Raw genomic sequence first — 23,781 nt, 5'->3', positions numbered from 1 at the left:
ACCAGACGGCTGGCTCAGAGGAGGCTCTACCATCTGGGAAGGAGAAAGAAGGCACACTGAACCTCAGGAACTGTGAAGGTGCGGAGAACTGTGTGTGCGAAAAGGCAGCCGCCAGACTTCGCTGCCGGCTTACTCCCAGTGCGCGGAGAGGGCGGACAGCTAATACGCAGCTGGTTTTCTTGTTCGGGAGGAAAACAGAACCACCCTATTGCGCTAATAGATGGCCCCAGACAGGGAGAGGCCAAACTGTCAGGCAGTGGGCAGAGATCTCTCGGAGGTGTATGAAGCCAGCGGCCATTACTGCGGGACTCAGAAACCAGACCCTCGTCAGGAGGGGCTGAATAAAGCTTGTCTGCACCACCCGAGACTCTGCCCCAACCAAGCAGAGCACAGAAGCCCTTCCAGTGGCTAGCTTTCTCGTTCACCACAAATAGGACTCTCCTAGGGAGGGACAGAGAGCAATCCAAAGCTTGTCTGTGCCTATACCAAAGTGGTGCACGCACCTGCAACCAATTGTGTGGGATTCAACAAAGCTTGTCTGTGCCACCCCGAGACTCCACCCCATTCAAGCAGAATACAGAAACCCTCCTAGCTGAGACACTTCTGATCCTCATAGCCAATTGGCTTGGAGATCAACGCTTCCCAGTGATACCAAAACAAGCAAGGCTTAATAACAAGACTGCACACATAGCCCACAAAGGGCTACACCAAGACTGTCCACCTCAGGTAACTGGGAGACTGACTCACTCAACCATATAGGACACCTTAGCACACAAAGCCACCCTACCAACTCAGGGAAGCTGTGAAAATGCTGAGACAAGGAAATAGATCACAAACAAAAGAAATGGAGGACAAGAAGTGACTGGATATAGAGTTCAAAACCATGCTTATAAGGTTTTTCAAGAATTTCCTAGAAAAGGTCTATAAGATCTATGAGGAGATGAAAAGGGATCAACAAGAACTAATAAGGGATCAATAACAAATAATAAGGGAGGGAGGATCCAAGATGGCTGCTCAGGTAGACACCTAACAGCAGCAGACACAAAAATTTCAATGGAATATAACTAAAATGTAGAGTAGACATTGCCCAGAGCTACAGGTAGTTGACTGACTGAAAATTCTACAACAAGAAGGAAAGAGAAAACCAGAAGGAAAATCAGAGGAGCTGAAAAAAGCCTAAGGTACGGAGACATGCTGCTCGCTTGCACGCGCGCGCGAGGAGAGGTCGCCGCTGGAGAGGAGGAGAAGGCTGGGGGCCTGCCTGGCGTTCCCTAGCAGGGAACAGCCTGGGTTGAACCCCTGAATCGTCAGCGCTGAACCCCAGCTATGGGCCAGACCCTGGGAACCCAGGCTCGGGCAGGGGAGTGGCGAAAAGCAGGGCCCAGGAGTCGCGCACATTGCGCACAGAGGACGGAATGTTGACTCTGATGCTGGATTGCCCTAGCAGGAAGAAACAAAGCCTCCGGCGGTGCTGAGCACCACTTTCGACCACCCCAAACTCCAATTCTGGGCCAATCCCTGGGGACCCAAGCTCAAGCAGAGGGAGACGGGGCTGTGAGGTGGAGTCCTGGGAGAGCGGTGAAAGGCCGAGCCCCCGGAGTCGCGCACATTGCTCACAAGGGAAGGAATGTTGACTCTGATGCAGGATTGCACTGGAGGGAAGGAAACAGGAGCGCCCCGGAGTCACGCACATTGCGAGCAGAGGACAGTCTGTTGACTCTGATGCTAGACTCCCCTAGCAGGAAGGAGAAAAAAAGCTCCAGACTGGAGGAACATGATGAGGAGCAGGAGCCCCTGCCGGACACTGGCCAGCCAGGCGCCAGCAAGGAACCGGGTGACGGGGCCCCCGGGGGGGGGGGGTGCCTCCGAGCCTTCGACCGCTGAGCGCGGGCAATGGAGCCAAGGCCGGGGGCTGCTTCCTGGGCAGCTGTGCCAACCCTGGCAACTGGCTGAAGCAGTGCAGGAGTCCGTGGAGAACAAAGGAGTGCCACAGGCCAACCTGCTGAGCTTCCAGGACAAGGAGGAAGAAACCGAAGAAGTTCTCAATGTGAAGAAATCAAGGGAGAGCAAAAGATAGTAAAATTACTTAAGAAAGAACACAAAGAAGATCTTGAAAAATCAAAGACTAAATCAGAACTCAACTCAGCAGCCAACATTGCAACATAAATGCATTTTTAAAATTAAAAAAATAAATAAATAAATAATGGACAGAATGTTGGAACAGCGGCAGCCAGGCCTAGAGTGGCCAGGCACAAGGCAGTGGCAGCCGGGCCTGGAGCAGCAACAGCCAGGCCCCAGAGCAGCAGCAGCCAGAACCAGATCAGCAACAGCCAGGCCTGGAGCAGCCAGACCTGGGGCAGTGGCAGCCAGGCCTGAGGCGGAGGCGGCCAAGCCCAGGGTGGCCAGTCCAGGAACACCCAGACCCGGAGTGGCTGGGCCCGGAGAAGCCGGGCCCAGAGGAGCCGGGTCGGGAGCAGCCAGGCCCAGATCAGCAGTAGCCAATCCCGGAGCATCCAGGCCTGCAGCGGCCAGGCTCGGAGCAGCTGAGCCCTCGACAGCCAGGCCCAGAGCAGCCCAGTCAGGTGTGGCCAGGCCCGGAGCAGTGGCTGCCAGGCTGGGAGCGGCCAGGCCCGGAGCAGCAGCTGCCAGGCTTGGAGCGGCCAGGCACGGAGCAGCTGGGCCCAGAGCAGCCGGGTCAGGTGGGTGTGGCCAGGCCCGGAGCAGCCGGATCGGGTGCGGCCAGTCCCGGAGCAGCAGCTGCCAGGCTGGGAGCGGCCAGGCCCAGAGCAGCCAGGCCCCGAGCAGCTGGGTTGGGAGCATCCAGGCCCGAAGCGGCCGGGTCGGGTGTGGCCAGGTCTGGAGCAGCAGCTGCCAGGCTGGGAGCGGTCAGGCCCGGAGCGGCCGGGCCCAGAGCAGCCGGGTTGGGTGTAGCCAGGCCCAGAGCAGCAGCAGCCAAGCCCAGAGCAACCAGGTCAGGAGAAGCAGTGGCCAGACCCAGAGCAGCTGGTTGTGGAACCGTCCAGAGCAACAGAGGCCAGGCCCGGAGCAGCCAGGCCCGGAACAGCTCGCTCCTCGCCTGCCTCCGCCCCAAGGCTGCCTCTCAGACATGGCTGGAAACTTTTGCGGGAACTTGAGGGTCTGCTGAATCAAGTGATGAAGGCTTAGTTCTGGATATGTTGAGTTAGTATAGCGCTGGGGTGTTGATTTGTGAGTGCCTAGTGCGGGGCCGGGATGAGGTTGATTGACCTATTTGGAAATGTCTTTTGTGTGAAGTGTGTCTTTGGGTATGTGGAGGTATTATTGATATGAGAAAATGCTAAGTAACTGATTTACTATCTGAAAAGGGATTTACTATCGGGGAAAGGGAGGGAGGAAGAGACTGAACATAAACTCTGCACCTATGGATGAGGACAATGGGGGAAGGGAAGGGGGCGGAGGGTGGGGTGGGACCTGGTGGAGGGGGGAAGAAATGAGGAACCTTTGTAATAATATGAACAATAAAGATTGATTTTAAAAAAGAAGAAGAAATAATAAGGGATCAACAAGAAATAAAGAATACATTGTCTGAAATAAAATATATTATACAGAGTCCTAAAAACAGAATGGAAGATCGCAAGAATCAAGTCAAAGATTTGGAACATAAAGAGCCAGAAGACACTCCTCCGCAGAAGCAAGAAGACAAGAGAATCCAGAAAGTTGAAGATAATGTAAGAAACCTCTGGGACAATTTCAAATGAACCAACATCAGAATTATGGGGGTCCCAGAAGAAGAGAGATGGCAAGATACCGAAAGAATACTGGAAGAAATAGTGACAGAAAACTTCCCCCACCTGGTGAAAGAATTAGACTTACAAGTCCAGGAAGCGCACAGAACTCCAAACAAAAGGAATCCAAAGAAGACCACACCAAGACACATCATAATTAAAATTTCAAGAGCAAAAGACAAAGAGAGAATATTAAAAGCAGCAAGAGAAAAGCAGGTAAATACTTATAAAGGAGCACCTATATGATTGTCAGCTGATTTCTCAACAGAAACCATGCAGGCCAGACGGGAATGGCAAGAAATATTCAAGGTGATGAATAGCAAGAACCTACAGCCAAAAATAATCTACCCAGCAAAGCTATCACTCAGAATTGAAGGCCAGATAAAGAGCTTCACTAATAAAATAAAATAAAATAAAAAGCTAAAGGAGTTCATCACTGCCAAACCATAATTATATGAATTGCTGAAGGGGGCAGAAGAGAAAGTAAATAAAAATAAAAACTATGAACAACAAATGCATAACATCAACAAGTGAATCTAAAAACCAAGGGAATTAAAAATCCTGATGAACAATATTAACTGGTGAATATAATAGAATTAGAGGTATGGAAGGGGAGTGGACTGATGATTCTCGGGGGAAAGGGGAGTGGGGGGTGCAGGAAAAGCCTGAACAAAAACTGTGCACCTATGAATGAGGACAATGGGGGTGGGGACAGGGCAGAGGGTGAGGTGGGAACCTGGTGAAGGGGAGCAATGGGTGGGCGGGGGATGAGGAACATTTGTAAAAATATGAACAATAAAGATTTATTTTTAAAAAAATAAATAACAAGAAAGCTCACTGCATGGGAGAACATATTTGCCAATGATATTTCTGATAAGGGTTTAATCTCCAAAATTTACATGGAACTCATACAACTTAACAAGAGGAATATAAACAGTCCAGTCAACAAGTGGGCAAAGGACCTTAACAGACATTTTTCAAAAGAGGACCTACCGAAGGCCGAGAGACATAAAAATGTGCTCAAAGTCGTCGAAACTGGTTTGGCTCAATGGATAGAGCTTCGGCTTGGGGACTGAAAGGTCCCAGGTTCGATTCCAGTCAAGGGCATGTACCTTGGTTGTGGGCATATCCCCAGTAAGGGGTGTGCAAGAAGCAGCTGATCGATGACTCTCTCTCATCGATGTTTCTAACTCTCTATCTCTCTCCCTTCCTCTCTGTACAAAATCAATAAAATATATTTTTAAAAATGTGCTCAAAGTCATTAATCATCTTAAGATGCAAATCAAAACAACAATGAAGTACCATCTCACACCTGTCAGAGTGTTTATCATCAACAAATCAACAAATGACAAGTGCTAGTGAGGATGTGGAGAAAAAGAAGCCCTCATGCATTGCTGGTAGGAATGCAGACTGGTGCAGCCACTGTAGAGAACAGTATGAAGTTTCCTCAAAAAATTAAAAATGGAACTCCCTTTTGAACCAATAATCCCACTTCTAGGAATCAGAAACACCAATCGGAAAGGATATATGCACCCCTATGTTCATAGCAGCACAATTTACAATAGCTAAGATTTGGAAATAGCCTAATGCCCATCAGCAGATGAGTTGATTAAAAAACTGTGATACATCTTTCTACACAATGGAATACTTCATTGCTGTAAAAAAAAAAAAAAATAGAGGGGGGAAAAAGGAACTCTTACCATTTGCAACAGCATGGATGTACCTGAAGAGCATCATGCTAAGTGAAATAAGCCAGTCGAAAAAGATAAATATCACATGATTTCACTCATTTGTGGAATATAATGAACAACATAAACTAATGAACAAAATAAAGCCAGAGGAAAAAAATATTTTAGAGAACCAACTTTGAGCCCTGAGGATATTTGGGCCTGAGCCTGAGGTCAGGGACTCTCCTGATCACAGGAGACTCTGACAGGCCACCCTGAGCCCTGATGGACCCGGATAAAGGCTCCCATCTTACAGTATGTGACCAGGCGTGTGTGCCACACTGGGCCACCTGAGTCATCTGAATATAGAGGACCTTCCCCTCCTTTGCTTCTGTTCTACCCATGGGAACTTCTTTTAGCAGAAATTCACCTGAAGCGCTGGGTCCTTTCTCTCTGGGGTCACACAGGAAAGACATCTGTCTAATCTTCCCCAGCACCTGTCTCTGTTTCCTGAGAGAATGGTGGGTGTATGTGGGAGGTGGGGGGACAGGCTAAAGGAAAGTCAGAGATGAGAGGGGCTCAGCCCAGACAGGAGAGCACTCAGCTGTCCTTAAACAGCCCAGGGATCAGGCCATGGACACCTCCCACATTTGGCCCTCTGCACATGGGCCCTGCATCTCAGAAGCACAGAATAGGGGCCCTTTTGTGTCCTCACAAAGATGAACAAGGATCTTTCTTTGGTGTCATAGCCTGCACCCAAGGGTAAGGCACATATCTTGGGGATGGCCCTTTGAGTCTCCAAGTATCCTGTGCCCATCCTTCCTCACCTAGCCCTGGTGTCCTCCACCCAGCTGGGCTCTATCCATGAGTTTCTGCTTTAATCCAAAGGCTGGCCCTCAGGACTTCTTTACATCTAGGGGACAGAGAGAAAGGCTGTCAGAGTAACCGAAGTGGGGAGGACCCCGAATTGCTGCCCTGAGCAAGGCCCTCCTTGGCGCTATCCATGATCTGAAGCCCCCACTTCCCATGCGTTTCCACTTTCCTGCTTGACACGGATCTCACTGAAACAGGCCTCTTTCCCACAGTGAGTGTCCAGGTCTTTCACTCGTGCTTCCATGGCGACTGAACAAAGTGTCTCCTTCTCCCCCTGGCCCACGGGTCTCCCCCAGGCATGCCTCATGGGCAACCCTCTCTACAGACCTGGGCCAGCAGTTCTCAGTCCTTCCCAGAGGGCCCAGGATCACACAACCAAAGCTGGTTCAACACTGAGGCACAGAGCCAGTTCAGAAGGATGTTCCACGTTGTCTCTTGTGAGATGAGAGATAGTAGCAAACTTTCATAGTTTCACATCATGATTTAGCCCATGTCACTCCTTATCCCAATCACACACGGTTGGATTAGACAAGGTGACGCCACTCATTGGTCTCCTACAGTTGCTGTGGCAAATTACCACAAACTTAGCAGTCAGACAACACTGATCCAGGTGAGCTCGTGGCAGTTGTTTCTGCTGGTTCTTTCTGCTGTCCTTGCCTTTTCCAGCTTTTAGAGGCACCTGCATCCCATGGCTGTGGCCTCTCTTACATCTTCAAAGCCTGCAGCTGAACTCCTTGGTCTCCCTGCTCTGTTTCCATCATCCTATCGCCTTCTCTAGTTCTGTCTCCCTCTTGCCCCCACATGGCCGGTTTGATAACCACAACTAACCTCCAAACACGAGCAATGGGTTCACAATTTATAAATAGTGCGGAATCGGGTCATCCCTAGAACATATGCCTGGCTGTGGCTTTCTCACGCAGAAGGGAAACAAGTGGCCTTTCCAGCAGTCCCTTCTCATTGTGCCAGCCCTGCTGCAGCAGAGGGAGGAGCATCCCCCAGACACCGTCTGTGATGCTGCGGACAGCCAGCCAGGGCTTGTGAGCTCTGATCTTGGAGCTATGAGTTGAGTCTGCTTCCTTTTCTTTGTGAACAGTGAGCATTATTGACAAGGAGGAGGTGGATGGGGATGTGGAGAGTTTGGAATGGCCTCTGTCCCCGTCAGTTGGGGCATAAGGCTATTGTGGGCATCACTGCAGGAACTGACCACATAGTCCACAGGACCAAGTCCAGGTTGCCCACAAGCATTCTCTCACAGAGGTGAACAGACCTAACAGCCCAGCAATTCCACTCCTGGGTGTGGACCCAGGAGAAACTCTCACATAACCACAGGGGTACATGTACAAGAATAGTCATAGCAGCAATGGCCATAAGTATCACAAAAACTGGGAGAGGGGAAAACTCATGCACAATGGACAAGAATTGTGCTGTGATTCAACACTTCCAAAGGTTCTACACCAGGGAAAATGGAAGAACAAAACCACACACTGAAAGATGGGTGAATATTAGACATATGATGATGAGTTTTTTAAAAGCAAGCTCCAGAACATTACATCTACTATGCCATTTTTACATAGATAAAAAGAAAGCAAATCTAAACAATATTTGTTGCTCAAGCATATTCTACATATGTGATCAAAGTATATAAAAATCCAAGTATCTAAAATGGTGGTTACTTCATGGGAGGAAGCAACGAGGTGGCATGGGATGGGAAGAAACATACAGGTAAAGTGCAAGTTACTCCTGATAGCCTATTTCTTTTTTGTGTTAAGTTGTGTGCATCCCTATATACTTTGGATATTAACCCTTTATCAGATGTATTATTATTTTTTCACTCCCCCCCACAGATTTTTTGAGATATAGTTGACAATGAAAATTATATATCTTTAAGGTATACAACTTGATGACTTTATATACATTGATAATCATCACACTCAAGGCAATTAACATATTCACACCTCACATAGTGACCTTTTGTGTGTGTGTGTGTGTGTGTGTGTGTGTGTGTGTGTTTATTTTCATTGTATTAGGGTAACATTAGTAGATGTGTCATTGTTTAATATCTTCTCCTACTGGGTAGGTTATCACATTCCCCATGCTATGCTTTATAGCCCCAAGACTATTATGTAACTACCAATTGGTACTTGTTAATTATTTCACCTTTTCACCCAGCCTTCTCCCATCTGGTAGCCATCAGTTTGTTCTCTATGAATCTGATTTTGTTTTGTTTGTTCGTTTATTTCATTCATTAGATTCCACATATAAGTAAAATTATATGGTATTTGTCTTTGTCTAACAGTTAGACTCTAACTTATCTCACTTAGCATAATAACTTCTTGGTCCGTTCGTGTTTTTGCAAATTATAAGGTTTTGTTTCTATAGCCAAGAAATATTCCATTGTATATATGTACCACCTCTTCTTTATCCAGTCATCTATTGTGGACACTTAGGTTGGTTCAGTAGATTGGCTATGGTGAATAATGTTACAAGGAACTTGGGAATGCATATAACTTTTCCAGATAGTGTTTTAAATTTCTTAGGGTAAACACCCAGAAGTGGGATTGCTGAGTCATTTGGTAGCTGTATTTTTAATTGTTTGTGTCTGCTTCCTTTTCATTGTGAACAGTGAACATTACTGACAGTGCACAAGGGTCCCCTCTTTTTCCACATTCTGGCAAACACTTGTTATTTGTTGGTTTATTAATGATAGCCATTCTGATAGGTGGAGATGATACTGTGGTTTTAATTTGCATTTTTCTGATGATTAGTGACACTGAGCATCTTTTCATATGTCTATTGGCCATCTGTATGTTCCTTTTGAAGAAATGTCTGTTCAGGTCCTCTGCCCATTTTATAAAGTCAATTCCTGGTCTGACACTTCCCAGATTCTTACCCCTCATTCCTCGCTTCTTCTAAGGAAAAAAATAAAAAATAGAAGGCCTGCCTGATGCTGCTGCTTTTGCAACTAAACTTAAAAACCCTCTCATCCAGTACCATAGCATTGAAGATGATAAGTGGTGGGTTGAGAGAAAAAAATACACAAGAGAAGTTTATTTCATTCATTAGATTTGGAGAAAACATTCAGAAGAATTTAATGGATATCTTTTCAAAGCCCAAGGTGTTATAGATGGTATTGTTGATGATATAATGGACCGTTTACGCCCAGGTCCCTATTGCTTGGATTGGGGCAGCTTAATGACTTCATTGGACATTTTGGAGAACTTTGAAGAGAATTGCTATGTAATGCATTACACTACTGCTGGTCAGCTTTGGAATATCATTTCCTCAGGAGAGTTTGTTGTTTTCTCCTACACTGTGAACTATAAAGGAGGGCTTTTATCCTATGGCATAAGTCTTGACTGGAGTGAGAAGAGAGAAGAATTTGTTGGATATATGCTGGAAGCTATCCATTGTCTACACTATCATGAAAGTGCAACAGGGAACTTGGAAGGCTGATGGACCTTGAGCTTTCAGCAAGGGCCAAAGCTATGCACTAATTGTTCTGACGAGATAATGGTGGCTCAAGCAATTTCCTGACCTAATAGTCTCAAAGTAAATCTTTACTAATATTTATTTACCTTTATGATAGTCTGTCTGATACTGGATTGCCTTCCAACTAAGGGCAAGTTGTGTATTCTAAAATTGAATAAAAGCTAACAGGGCCTGGGCCCCAGTGGAGCCTCTCCACTAGAGAAAAGTTTTCTGTCTGATCCCCCCACCCATGCCTTCTAAATTCATATTTCTTGTCTAGTATATTTGTTTGTGCATGGACCCTTTTCCAGATCCTGAACTCTAGCCACAAATGGATGTGGCATTCACAGATATAACCGCCCATGTGGTTGGGTTTGTGTTCCACTTAAAAATAATGTAAACCAGAGTCTTTTGACTAGTTATATTCAGATGGATCTGTGTGAGATGATTCCTCAGTCTGCAGTGGATACAGCCATGGCAAGCACTTTAATTAACTTCTATGGTGATTTACAAAAAGCCTTATAAAAGGTATAAGATGTTTAAAATTGTAATACTGTAACTCTCTGAATCAACTCCTCTTTCAACTCCATTACCTGTAAAATCAATACCCTTTCCTCTCATCTTTATAGCTTGTAGAAAAATCTGAGTGTTTTGAGATTGTTTTATTCCTAAAGTAAATAGCTATCTAAAAGAGGGCATTGTAGTTTTCTTAAATAGTTATTTGCACATTGTTTGATATGGCAGTCCATGTGTCTATGAATGGAGAGTATGACAGAAATCTACCTAGCAGTAGATAAGTTCTTTGACTCAAATTCTTAAGAAAATGAATAGTGCCTCAGTGTGAATTTTTTGGCTGCTTGGAATTTAGAGATAGCACAAGTTTCATGCTATTAGGTTAAAATAATCTATTTTAGAGCTTTATGAACATTTTGTAAAAGTTTTAATTTTTTTAAGTTAAATATTATTAGTGCTTTACTTTTGGTATGCTCTGTGAGTTTGTCAATATCTTGGACTAAAAAAAAGTTATTCTCTATATTTTATAAAAAGGGATTTCATTGTCTATTGACTTGAACTGTTGTAAGTATAGAAAAGATCAGAAATAAATGGGTAGATATAGGTTTAAATCAAATGCAATTCAATTTTGATACCTAGCTACCATTATTGTGTGGATATATTTAAAATGTGGTTATATCTTTATGTGCATTTATTTTGGAAGCTTTAAAACATTTATGCATAAAAGAAATGCTACAAAAACTGCCAGCTGTGTGATGGGGACACACCATTGATTGGGTAGTAATCTGGATTTTGTGAAGTAGCTGGTGATATCCTGTATTTAGTAACAGGGAATCATCTAGAAGGTCAAATTCAATGAAAGTTCTGTACGTGTTTCTGTTTTAAAGCATCACTCAACTCATAAAATATTATAACTACTTCATAATTGTTCACAATTATGATGTAACTTTTGTCTGGAATTATAACAAATGCATTCAGAGATTTATCCAAATGCTAGATGAGTCATTTTATAACTAGAGTAAACAATAATAATTGGTCCCTTGATTCCATGGCTGCTTTAAAGGGACATTTTTTTAAATATATTTTTATTATTTATTTCAGAGAGGAAGGGGGAGGGATATAGAAACATCAATGGGTCAGCTGCCTCCTGCATGCCCCACACTGAGGTTCAAGCCCACAACCCAGGCACATGCCCTGACTGGGAATCAAACTGTGACCTCCTGGTTCATAGGTTGATGCTCAACCACTAAGCCATGATGGCCATGCTAAAGGAACATTTTTACATGATTTTAACATTCCAAATGACTCTAGCTTTTGAACTGTCCACCTAGTTTATTTCTAAAATGAAAACTTGAGGCATCTCAATGTGTCCAGGCAAATTTTTGTATGTATTTATTTGTGTACATACATGTACACAGCTTGAAATTCATTTCATTGTTCAATATGGGTTCTTTCTGCATTATTATCATTTTATTTTGTGTGTGTGTTTATGCGCACGTGCACATCACAAAAAGCACAAGAGCATATGGTAGTTCAAGTATATGAAGGTTTGATCTGTGTTTTACTTTTCTGTGTTTTCCCAAGTGTAAAGGAATCATAAGTCATAGATCCTCAGACCCATTTTGATAAAGTGAAAAAAGTTTAACTGGTTTTTGTCTTTATTTTTTTGCTATTAACAATGATGCTAAAAAAAATTATAATAATAAAAGGGTAATATGCTAATTAGACTGGACATTCTTCCTGACAAACTTGAGGCGGAGGGAGGGCAGCCTGGGTCCCGGGTGCCTGCCGGTAGACCAGGGGAAGCTAGACCAGGTCTCGGGTGCCTGTCAGTGGCTGGAGGAGGAAAGCCTGGGTCCCAGGTGCCAGAGGGAAGCTGGTGCCTGCAGCCAGAGGAAGGAAGCCTATCTTGCATGAATTTTTGTGAATCTGGCCTCTAGTCCTATATAATAAAAGGCTAATATGCAAATTGTTTCCACTGCAGGAATTTGACCTACCAAGAGTTAGACATGCACTGACCACCAGGGGGCAGCACAGAACCTGGCAGGCAGCAGCAATGCAATGCTAGCAGCAGGAGGCAGTGGAGTCTGTGCCGACCCTGATGGGCCCCAACAAGAGCAGGACCAGGCAGGATGGTGGAGCAAGTGAGTGGGCAGCACCAGACCAAGGCACATGGGAAGGGAGGCCCTGGCCAGCGGTGGCGGCAGGCAGCTGGGGGAAGGGAGTCTTTGGCCAGCAGCTGGCAGCCACTAGGGACCCTACCCGGGCACTAGGCCCCTAGTAAATAAATAAAAGGTTGTAGAACGATATATCCATGGTGAATATCTCACAGATTTTAGATTGAAAATAATTTGTTTCAAGATCTGATAGTAACAATGTGTAAATGATCCTATTTTTTTACTTGATACTTATTATTTTTTCTAACTTGATTATAACTTTAAGTTGCTGGACTTTTCTCCCACTTTTTTTCTTCTTGTTGTAATAGCGGGGGGGGGGGGGGGACTCAATAGTTTAGTTTTTAGTTTCCCATGGAAATTTGTTAAATGTTAGTTTTTTGTTTTTTGTTTTTTAAATGTTAGTTTTGACTTTATGTATTTTTATTTGGTTTTATTAGTGTAGAGTAGGAAGTTTCTTATATTTAAGTATTCTAAGATAGAGAACTACCAACAGATTATAAGGTGCCCAGATTGGGTAAAGGATTTGGAGCAATGTTGTAGGTAAGGGCTATGACTGCCTGATCTGGGTGCCCCTAACACAAATGAACTGTCTATTCTCAATTACTCTAATGTTCCCTTTGTCCTTTTCCACTTATACCTCCAGTTAGTGATTACATAACCCACTGTTTACTGTAGACCAACTGCAAGTAAAAAGATACTCATGGAAAAAAATTTATTGCAATATTGAGTCCTATGGATTGAAAAATTATATTTGAATTACCTGAAATTTATATGCAGTTTCTAAATGGCACTTCAGATCTGCTGGGCTCTAGCTGTACACTTAAAAACAAATAGCTTTATCAAGGTGTAATTTACATGCTATACAATTTTCAGGTTGTAGGTCTACAGTCCAGTGATAGTTTAATACATTTATAGTTATGAAGCTATCACCACAATCCAGTTTTAGAACATTTTCATCTCCCAAAAAGACCCCTTTGCCTGTTTGCAGACATAACTAACCAAAGTTTTGCACAGTTGCCAGTATACAGAAGGTGATGAAAAAGATTACAGAGTAGGATTTTGTTTTGTTTTTAAGATAGAGTTGTCTTTCAATCTAAGCTCAGGAACCTTGTATTAATGTATTAAAATATCTTATCTCAATACCGTAATGCTGAAACTTAAGGATGTTGATTGGGATTAATGAGTCTGATATTTCTATAGCATTGCTGAAGAATAGAAAAATAACCTGAAGCCATGTGTCATTTTAAATTTTCTAGCAGCAATATTATAAAAATAAACAGCTGGAATTGATTTTATTAATATAGTTCATTTAATTAAATAGACCCAAAATATTATCATTTCAACATGCAATCAATATTAAAATCATTAAGATATTTTATATTCTTCTTTTATATGAATTCCTTAAAATCTAGTGTGTATTTCACTAATGTGGACTTGCCACATTTAAGTGCTCATTATCCACATGAGGCCAGTGGCCTATACTGAATAGCACAGTTCTATAGTATATGTATTAACTGGTTATTTTGTAATATAAAGTATAGAATTTCATGGAATTACTGTTAAATATAAAGCCTTTTCTGATTACCCAAGCTTTCCATGCTGACTAAATTGGGACTTCAGAACATTAGAAATAAATCACTTAATAGCTGTCAATAAAATAAAACAATAACCCTCCCAAATTTCCTTTAGAGATAATTTTTCATAGGGCAGTTAATGGAAGAATATAATCTGCCTTGTTGTTACGTGGTTGATTATTTTCTCTTGCTTACAGCTAGTCTGTATTAGAAACGTGTATGCAGGAATACTACTTGGCACAGTGCTGTTTTTAGTACATGGTGCCTATTTTTTAAGGAAATTAATTTCATACTAGAAAAGGTAATTTATCATAAGTGATACTTTTGTATGAAATACTAGTTTTATTGATAATTCATGGTTAACTATTGTCATTTGACACAAGAATCAGCAAAAATAATTATGAGAATTTAGTGTTCTGCAGTTATGTGTAATAGAAACTTCTACAGTATTAAAGAGGTAAATGTTAAAAAATCTTCTCATTTCACTGTGTTCATTGAGGTTGATATATTTGAAATTGTAGATTTCTATGCCTGAAATCATTTCCCAGTTTAAAAAGTAAAAAGTTTTAGGGCCCTAGTCCGTTTGGCTAGGTAGATAGAGCATCAGACTGTGGACTGAAGGAACTCAGATTCAATTCCTGCCAAGGGCGCATGCCTGGATTGTAGGCTCGATCTCCAGTGTGGGGCATGCAGGAGGAAGTCAATCAATGATTCTCTCTCACCACTGATGTTTCTCTCTCTCTCTCCCTCTCTCTTCCTCTCTGAGATAAATAAAAATATTTTTAAAAGCTTTTAGATTTGAGTAATTCCCTTTCATAGAGATAAAAGTTTTACACTAGCATCCTTAAAATGTGTTGTTAAAAACCCAGTGTCTTTTTTATTTAGCAGGTGTTACAGCTATGGACAAATGAACAGAACTCAGGAAAGATTGGGAAATTGACCAGACTTCCATTAAAACCTGTATTGTGTAATTATTTGTTTGATGTATCTCCCTCTGTTTTATTTTTTTACTAGGAGCCCAGTGCACGAATTTGTGCACCTTGAAAGGAACTGTGGGCCACAAGGCTGCAGTGGGCATCAGAATGAGTCTTGGCCCATCCTCTGCACCCCCACCCAGCCCCTCCACCTCTTCCCCTGGTCCCCCGTCTGCCAGCAGCCCCGCTCTGCTCCCGCTGCCACAACTCCCGCATACTGATAGCACCAGCCCTGCTCGTACCCACTGACAGTGCAGTGATTGGGGCCAGTGCCAGTAGTGAGTGTGAGCAGTGGCTGCTGCCCCAATCACCCCTCAGGAACAGGGGGAAGGTGGAGAAGCCCTCAGGGGTAATCATCGCTGGCAGCCACCACTCGCACCCGCTGACACTGATGGCACTGAGCGATTGGAACCAATGCCAGGCATCAGCAGAAGGTGCAAGCACCTGGTGGGACTCTAACATGTGGGAGCAAAGAAATTTCAGTAAGCACCAGAGGCTTGCCCCAATGACTGCAACTGGCACCATGGTCTGGCATCCCGCTCACTTGCTTCACCATCCCACTATGGCCAATGCCCACCATGTTCTGTGTGCACCCCCTGATGGTAAGCACACGTCATAGCGACCAGTTGTCCAGTTGTTCAGTTGTTCTATTTGTATATTAGGGTTTTATTTTATTTTTTATTTTTTTTTTACTTTTATCCCTTGCCTTATTCAGTTTCTAGAGGTAGGGGATGGTGGAATCTGAGAATAGAACATTAATTCCCAGAACACAGGAAATTGGAATTATGATGTCTTCATTATTTTGGTGTTTCCAAAAGTTTCAATAAGCTATAGTTTCAATAAGCTATACTATGTATAGATTTTATTTTTAAGACATTCATAATTCTCTTATGAGCCAATCTGTAAAACTAGAGCCTTTATTATACTAAGAGCATGTGTTAATATAAATAAAATGTGTATATATTTTTTAAATCAAAATAAAATTTCTAGACTTATGTAAAAAAGAAACTACTACTGTGCAGAGGAAAGCAGCTCAGGTCTCCAAATTTCTCAAAATTTCCTCAACAGGAAGAGAGATCAACAGGAAAAGGGGAAGCAAAAGGGATTCTACTCTGGACAATTAACTTAACCTCCAAGAATCTTTCTTCCTTGTAAAATAAGGATAAAAGCTATCTCACTGGGGTCTTGTGAGGATTTAAATGAGATCCTAATACTAGCACTACAAGGGACACATAACAAATAGACAATAGGGATCATGTTCTTAAATCACCCTGCTGAGACTCAGCTCTAATTCATAAGGTGCTTTATTTTAAAGGGGAGGAAACTGAGGCCCAGGAAAGCAGAGAGATTTGGCCAGGGTTTCTCAGTCAGTGGCTGAACCCAGGCTAGCACTCAAGTCCCCACAGGAAGTAGGAGGAGAAAAAGAGTATTTGGGTTCCTCCCAGTTCCTGAGCATGACAGTCACTTTGCCGGTAACCCTCCTCCCAACCCCTGCTCCTGCTCACTTCACCGTGAGCACTGCCCACTGCCTGCCGAGCTCTCCACCTCCCTGTTTGGCCCTCCACACACCTTACACACCTCCATAACCCTCATGGACCACAGGACAAAGCAAAAAGGCAACTCTATGACTTTATTTGGTTATGTGAAAGGGTCTGGGTGTTTGTCTAGTCCAGTTAAATAGTCCCTAAAGACAAGCAGGAGGCCTGAGAGGATGCCCCAAGCAGGACCCCGACTGGAGGGCTCTGCACCAGCAACCTGGGACTTCTGTACGATGTTGAGGGCCTCAGTCACTCTGATGGTCCCAATATGGCTAAAATCTGCTAGAAGTCTGCGATATTCACGAGCACAGCCCATGAGGAGAAAGGTGGTATTGAGAAGCCCTGCAAGGGAGAAAGAGAGGAGTCAGTGACACTTTCAAGTCTCAGATGCTTCTGTCCCTCCTGCTCTCCCACCAAACTTGGGCACCAGGCACCTTCCTCCTTGGATTTCATGTGCCTGATGCCCTCAACCCCAACCTCCTCTCCAGATCCCACCAGCCCCTCTCAGATGGGAAAGTGCCAGACGGCACTTGGTATAGAGAAGGCATTTGATGAAGTTTCTCTCTTCTCACCTGCCTGAAATTTTATGGTGGAACTGTAACACAAGGGTGCGTTGTGGGGGCAAGAATCGGTGGTAACAAAATTGGGGAGGCAATCATTAGAATGCTCCCCGACACAGGTTGGGCAACTAAGGGAAGAAAATGTTGTAGGCTGAGGAGTGTCCTTGAGTTTCATAAAAGGATCCAAGTTAGTGAGGTTATTGCAGAGATATGTCCGGCAAACACGGCTATAGGAGGCAATGGACAATCCAGGCGGTGAAACGAGGTAGGAGACTTGCTGGGGGTAAGATGAGGATGGGCTGCAGCCTTTGAAACCCACAACTCCCTTTCTGTCCCCTGAGGAGCAGAGATTAAAGAGCTCTGATCAGTGTTGTTGGCCACACCCAGAGTCCAACCCTCCCACCCTCCCCTCCACTCTGTTCTTCCTACTCGCTCTGCCCCAGGAACAGCTTTGCCTCTCCTTCAGTGTCCACTCACAGGACTCAGATATTGGGGTCACCGTCTATTTTTTTTTCACTTTCCTCCCACAGAAGTCCCTCTACTCCTTTCTCCTTGTGTCTCATTCTTTTCTTTGTTCCCAGATTGCCCTGCTCCTCCTGGAATTGCCCACCTCTTTCCCAGCCCACACCATAACCAGCTGAGTCCTGCCCCTTGCCTGCCAGTGTCTTGAGGTTATTCCCAAAGATATAATGTGGTAAATATCTGGGACTTTAGTCTGGAGTCCCTGGGTGCTGGGAATAAAGCTAGAAGTCAGAAGAACCACCAAAAAAATAAAAGCTTCTCCTTTCACCTGTCTTGATAAGCACCAGCGTCTCCTCGCAGCCCTCACTCAGCTTACACACCATGCTCCTCATCAGTAACCATTTCCAGTTCTGGAAACTAACAGCTCTGAAGAGTGAGGACGTTGCTTCATAGCACAAAAGAGCTCCAGCCCCTAAATAGACAATGATCTTCCAGTTATCTGTCCCTCACAATACCTACACCGCCCCTGAACTGCCAGCCAAGAGCTCAGCCTACACAGATCCTGTCCCCTGAGGAACACAGATATCCAGCCCCCTCCCTCCGGGGGTCCCAAAGCATCCAGTACCACAGGACATACAAGGCAGAGTGGAGATGGCCCCTATGAGGCAAAGCAGCTGCACAGGTCTCAAATGCTGACGTCCCATGGTCCTATGTCAAGGTTCTGGACACTAGTGGTCAGTCTGGAGCCAATTTCAATCTAGGTCTCAAGCTGAGTCACTGTTTCTAGAGCAAAATTGATTATTGTTTTCTATGACATAGGCTCCTGAGACCTTCAGGGACACAGATCTCATTTCCATAGTCTCCCCTCCAGCTTAACCTGGACCCACCACATTAGCTTCTCACTCCCCTGCTTAGGTCCTCCCATTAGACAGGGCATTGAGCAGAGGATACCGGCTTATTCAAATACCACTATTCTCCAGGGACAATGAGATGAGAACGACAAATGCATGTGTGGAAATTAATTGACATATTACTAAATAATCCTTGGTTCCCAAAAGAAATTTAAAAGTATTTAGAATTGAATATCATTGAACATACACACACACACACACACACACACACACAAGTGCATGTAAAACCTGGTGAAAACTGAATTAAGGTCTATAGTCTAGTTAAGAATATTGTACCAATGTCAATTTCCTTCTTATAAACTACAGTTATATAAGATATCCCTATGGGGAAGAGGGAGAAAGAGTTTAAGGAACTCTATATATGATTTTTGCAAGTTCCTGTGACCTAACAATAATTTCAAAATCTAAAGATTTTTTTAATTATTCATTGAAATTTGGGGCAAATCTAAAGCAACATTTAGAAGTAAATTTATACTTTAACTAGATTTATCAAGAAACAAGAAGCATTAAAAATATGTTCATGGCCCTGGCCAGGTTCAGTTGTTTGGAGCATCATCCCACACACCAAAAGGTTGTGGTTCGATTCCCAGTTGGGAAGTAACTGATCAATGTTTTTCTTTTGAAATGATCTCTCTCTCTCTCTCTCTCTCTCTCTCTCTCTCTCTCTCTCTCCCCCCCCCCCCCGCCTCTGTTACACAAAAATTAATAAAAACATATCCTCAGCCGAAACCAGTTTGGCTCAGTAGTAGAGCGTAGGTCTGTGGACTTAAAGGTCCCAGGTTCGATTCCAGTCAAGGGCATGTACATTGGTTGCAGGCACATCCCCGGTGGGGGGTGTGCAAGAGGCAGCTGGTCGATGTTTCTCTCTCATCGATGTTTCTAGCTCTCTATCTCTCTCCCTTCCTCCTCTCTGTAATAATATCAATAAAATATATTTTAAAAAAAAAACACACATATCCTCAGGTGGAGGTTTTTTTAAATTCATGATTTAACTCAAGAAGTTATATAAAAAGCAATAAAGTACCCCCCCAAAAATTATTGAAATGAAGACAGAATAAATCAACAACATAGAAAACAACAATAAATCATTACAAAAAAAACTAACATTCATTCCTTGACAAAGTAAGATAATTCACTAGCAAATCTAATTAAGTGAAAAAGAGAAGATGCAAATAAAATGCAGAATGAAAAATGGGAAGTAGCAGGCATCAGATGTTTTAAAGATAATAAAAGTATTATTAACTCTACATTTATAAATGGAAATACCCAGATAATGTAGATAAATTTCTAAAATAATATGAGTCTCGGAGGAGAATCCAAGATGGCTGCTCGGGTAGGCACCTAGCCGCAGCCGCACGCAACAATTTCAATAAAATACAACTAAAATATAAAATGGACATTACCCAGAACTACAGGAAAGTCAACTGACTGGAAATTCTACAACGAGAAGCAAGGAGAAAACCAGAAGGAAGCGCGGAGGAGCTGTAAAAGCCCAAGGTACGGAGACACGCGGCGCGCGCGGAGAGTACAGAGCCAGAGAGGAGGGAGGCCGAGTGCCTGGCTGGCGTTCCCTAGCGGGAAGGAGATAAACACTCCGACTGTGCTGGGCCCCCGACTGCTCTGAACCCCCGTTCTAGGCCAGACCGCGGGGACCCAGGCTCACACAGAGGGAGCTGGGCTGTAAGGCAGTACTCGGGGAAGCAGCGAAAGGAGGTCCCAGAGGCGCGCACACAGCGCGCAGAGAAGGGCCAGCCGGCTGTGCCGTAGGACTGCCCTGGCGGGAAGGAGACAGGCTCCAGACTGCTCTGAACGCCACCTCCAACTCCACTTCCAACTGAACTGAACCCCAGTTTCGGGCCCATTGCGGGAGAGCTTACACTGTTTGGTAGCAGGCGAAAATCGAGGGCACCTTTCTCTCAGAGGCGCTTGCAACAAGTACTGAAGGACCCTGAGTCTCAGGAGTCGCATAGGGCGGGGCTGACGGAAGCCGAGGCTGTAGGCTCCACCCTGAAACCCCGCCCCATCAGGAAAGCTGCCTGCGAAAATGCCTAAACCAAATAGATCACAAACGAAAGAAATGGAGGACAAAAAGAGACTGGATATAGAGTTCAAAACCACACTTATAGGGTTTTTCAAGAGACTCCTAGAAAAGGCCGATAAAATAAATGAGACCTATGAGGATATGAAAAGGGATCAACAAGAAATGCTAAGGGATCAACAAGAAATAAAGAATACATTGTCTGAAATAAAAAATATTCTACAGAGTCCTAAAAACAGAATAGAAGATCGCAAGAATCAAGTCAAAGATTTGGAACATAAAGAGCCAGAAGACACTCCTCTGCAGAAGCTAGAAGGCAAGAGAATCCAGAAAATTGAAGATAATGTAAGAAACCTCTGGGACAACTTCAAACGATCCAACATCAGAATCATGGGGGTCCCAGAAGATGAGAGAGAGCAAGATATCGAAAACATACTGAAAGAAATAGTGACAGAAAACTTCCCCGACCTGGGGAAAGAATTGGACTTACAAGTCCAGGAAGCACACAGAACTCCAAATAAGAGGAATCCAAAGAGGACCACACCAAGACAAATCATAATTAAGATTCCAAGAGCAAAGGACAAAGAGAGAATATTAAAAGCAGCAAGAGCTAAGCAGGTGGTTACCTATCAAGGAGCACCTATACGATTGTCAGCTGATTTCTCAACAGAAACCATGCAGGCCAGACGGGAATGGCAAGAAATATTCAGGGTGATGAATAGCAAGAACCTACAGCCAAAAATACTCTACCCAGCAAAGCTATCACTCAGAATCGAAGGTCAGATAAAGACCTTCACTAATAAAAAAAAGCTAAAGGAGTTCACCACCACCAAACCAGAATTATATGAATTGCTGAAGGGGGTTCTTTCAGAAGAGAAAGTAAATAAAGATAAAAATTATGAACAACAAATACGTAACTATCAACAAGTGAATCTAAAAACCAAGGAAATTAAAAAAAAAATCTGATGAACAATATTAACTGTTGAATATAATAGAATCAGAGGTATGGAAGGGGAGTGAACTGATGATTCTTGGGGAAAAGGGGAGAAGGGAATGTGGGAAGAGACTGAACATAAACTGTGCACCTATGGATGAGGACAATGGGGAGTGGGGAAAGGGCAGAGGGTGGGGTGGGAAGGGGGGGGAAAGGAACACTTGTAATAATATGAAAGATAAAAATTTATTAAAAAATAAATAAATAAAATAATATGAGTCTCCAGGATGGGCATAGAAGAGTTAATGCAGTGTCTTAAACCAATGACAATTACTAAAGAACTCCAGAAAATTGATAAGAAAAAGAGAGCAACCCCAGTCAAAAAATGGCCCAAACACATAGAGAGATAATTCTCAGAAGAGCAAAGCAAAAGGCTAACAAACATGTGAAGAGACACTTGAACTCAACTTGAACTCTTCTGGACCCTGAGGAAGAGAGAAGAGTTCTGATCAGTGTCTCAGGCCCAAAGCACCATTGCGGGGAGGACTCTGGCAATAATTAGTTAAATTAGGTTTACAAATACCCATTTCTGGTATAACCTAGGCACACATAAGAGAGATTTCCACCTTCATCTACAAGGGAACAAGTATGAGGTGGCAGTAAGTTGAAGGCATCCTTCCCGGAGACCTAGTGAACACTCAACACAGAGACTGAACACCATGGAATGTCAGCCAGCAGTTAGAAGGAACAAATTACAGGTATGCATAACATGTACATGGATGGATCATAAAAGCACAGGGCAAATTATGTTAAATAGTAAAGAATACAATTATCCCTTGCATATATCAAATTACTTACTCATGCAAGTAAGTAAAATGCTGCACCTCTTACAAGCACACACACAAACCACAAGATATGCATTAGCCGGCTGAAATGAGTGCCTAAGGAAGGGCTAGGGAATGGGGATTACCGAAAAAAACTAAGACAATGTAGGCTGTACATAGCCCAGAGACCAATATTGGAATCTTCACCCTCCACTTAGCTGTGCAACCTTGTGCAATTTGTTGAACACGTTTACAAAGTGCATTATAATATATCTCAAGTGTGCAATTTTTATCATGTTTATAAAGTGGATTATAATGCATCTTATTAACATAAAGTGCCAGGCAAGTGCTAAGCTCTCTATATGTGGCTCCCCACCCCCTTCTTTTACCTAAAGAATCAAGGTCAACCTCTTCAGCTGGCTTTCAAGTCTCCCATTCACCCTACCCCCACCCCACGCCCCTAGGTTGGCCCCAAACCACCTTTCCCGCTTTATCCGGTACTGCTCCCCTGCACAGCAGTCCAGGTAGAGATCACCGACTGCCACACTCTTCTGTCCAGAATGTCTGACACACAGGCTCTGTATCCCAGAAAGCCTGGCAAGTAAAAGGACTATGACCAGCAGAACAGGGACACGGGGATGAGAAATCAAGGCTGACAAAGGATCGCACAAAGAGGTTGATCCAATCAGAGGAGACAGCACACCCCAGCCTGGGATGCAAAAAGGGGCAGGAGCCAACCACCTGAGCAAAAGCGGGGACACAACCAGGAAATAAATAAATAAATAAATCGGAATGAAATCCTCCAGAAAAAAGGGTTTTAGTGGCGGCTGGAGGAGCACAAGGACCAGGGTCTCAGGGGCAAGGGGACCGGAGGGAGCACGCAGAGAACAGTGGACAACACACGAAGGATGGGAAGGGAAAGGGTGGGATGGGTTCAATAGGGACACACAGAGAAGGCAACGAGTCCAGGGAGGAGCATCGAGGGAAATCTGGGGGGCAGATGCACACAAAGGGTGGACCGGGCCAAAAAACAGACACACTGCAGTGGGCGGCGGCGGGGGACGTGCAGGAGCCGGGCTGTTAGGGAGGAGGCGTGCGGTGGGAAGAAGTCCGAAGATGAGAGCCCCGGACAAGCGGAGGGACTCCGAGAGACAAGAAAACCAGGTTAGGCAAATCAGCACCAACACGGACAGGAAGAAACACAGGAAAGGGGAGCCATCGAGGGGAGCCTGGGAAAGGAAACAAATCACAGGGTAGGTCCGATGGGGAGCTGGGGCGCCCGGAGAAAAGTGAGAGGAAACAGGTGCGTCCACGCAGCGAAGGGGAGCCACCGGAGCGGAGCGTTGAGGCCCAGAGCATGCGCATGCGCGTGGTGACCGCAGTAACAGACGGATGCCCAGGCCACGCCTGCGCAAGCCAATCCAGTCAACGCTCGCCCGCGGGGCGGGTCTGCGCCTGCTGTTGGGGGTGGGGGGTTAGAAGGGGGAAGATAAAAAGGGGGGAG

The 23,781-nt window shown here is 44.3% G+C and overlaps 1 protein-coding gene and 1 pseudogene across 2 annotated transcripts; one reads left to right on the top strand and one right to left on the bottom strand.

Moving 5' to 3' along the window:
- The first annotated feature begins 9,467 nt into the window (after nt 1-9,467).
- On the top strand, nt 9,468-10,297 carry LOC311633105 (stAR-related lipid transfer protein 4-like; annotated as a pseudogene). Its single transcript has 2 exons — nt 9,468-9,693; nt 10,123-10,297. The product of its transcript is annotated as an stAR-related lipid transfer protein 4-like (transcript).
- A 6,350-nt stretch (nt 10,298-16,647) lies between these two features.
- On the bottom strand, nt 16,648-23,377 carry LYPD4 (LY6/PLAUR domain containing 4). Its single transcript, XM_084860814.1, has 4 exons — nt 22,758-23,377; nt 18,162-18,353; nt 17,121-17,437; nt 16,648-16,890 (listed from the first exon to the last, which is right to left on the bottom strand). Exons 2-4 carry the CDS (start codon nt 18,272-18,274, stop codon nt 16,649-16,651), a joined length of 672 nt encoding a protein of 223 aa, XP_084716940.1. The 5' UTR covers nt 18,275-18,353; nt 22,758-23,377; the 3' UTR covers nt 16,648.
- Between the last annotated feature and the right edge of the window lie 404 nt (nt 23,378-23,781).

The sequence above is a fragment of the Pipistrellus hanaki genome (genome assembly GCF_964339955.1).
Source record: "Pipistrellus hanaki genome assembly, chromosome: 15".
Taxonomy (NCBI): Eukaryota; Metazoa; Chordata; class Mammalia; order Chiroptera; family Vespertilionidae; genus Pipistrellus; species Pipistrellus hanaki.
This window is presented reverse-complemented; position numbering and strand designations above follow the sequence as displayed.

Bases quoted from the DNA above. Each gene is read 5' to 3' on its own strand.
- LYPD4 (XM_084860814.1), bottom strand. From the start codon at position 18,274: ATGGGACGTCAGCATTTGAGACCTGTGCAGCTGCTTTGCCTCATAGGG. The intron at 17,438-18,161 runs GCTGGATATCTG...CTCAGGGGACAG, and splicing joins GGGACCCCCGGAGGGAGGGG to AAAGGGAGTTGTGGGTTTCA. The intron at 16,891-17,120 runs GTGAGAAGAGAG...TCTCCCTTGCAG, and splicing joins CACCATAAAATTTCAGGCAG to GGCTTCTCAATACCACCTTT.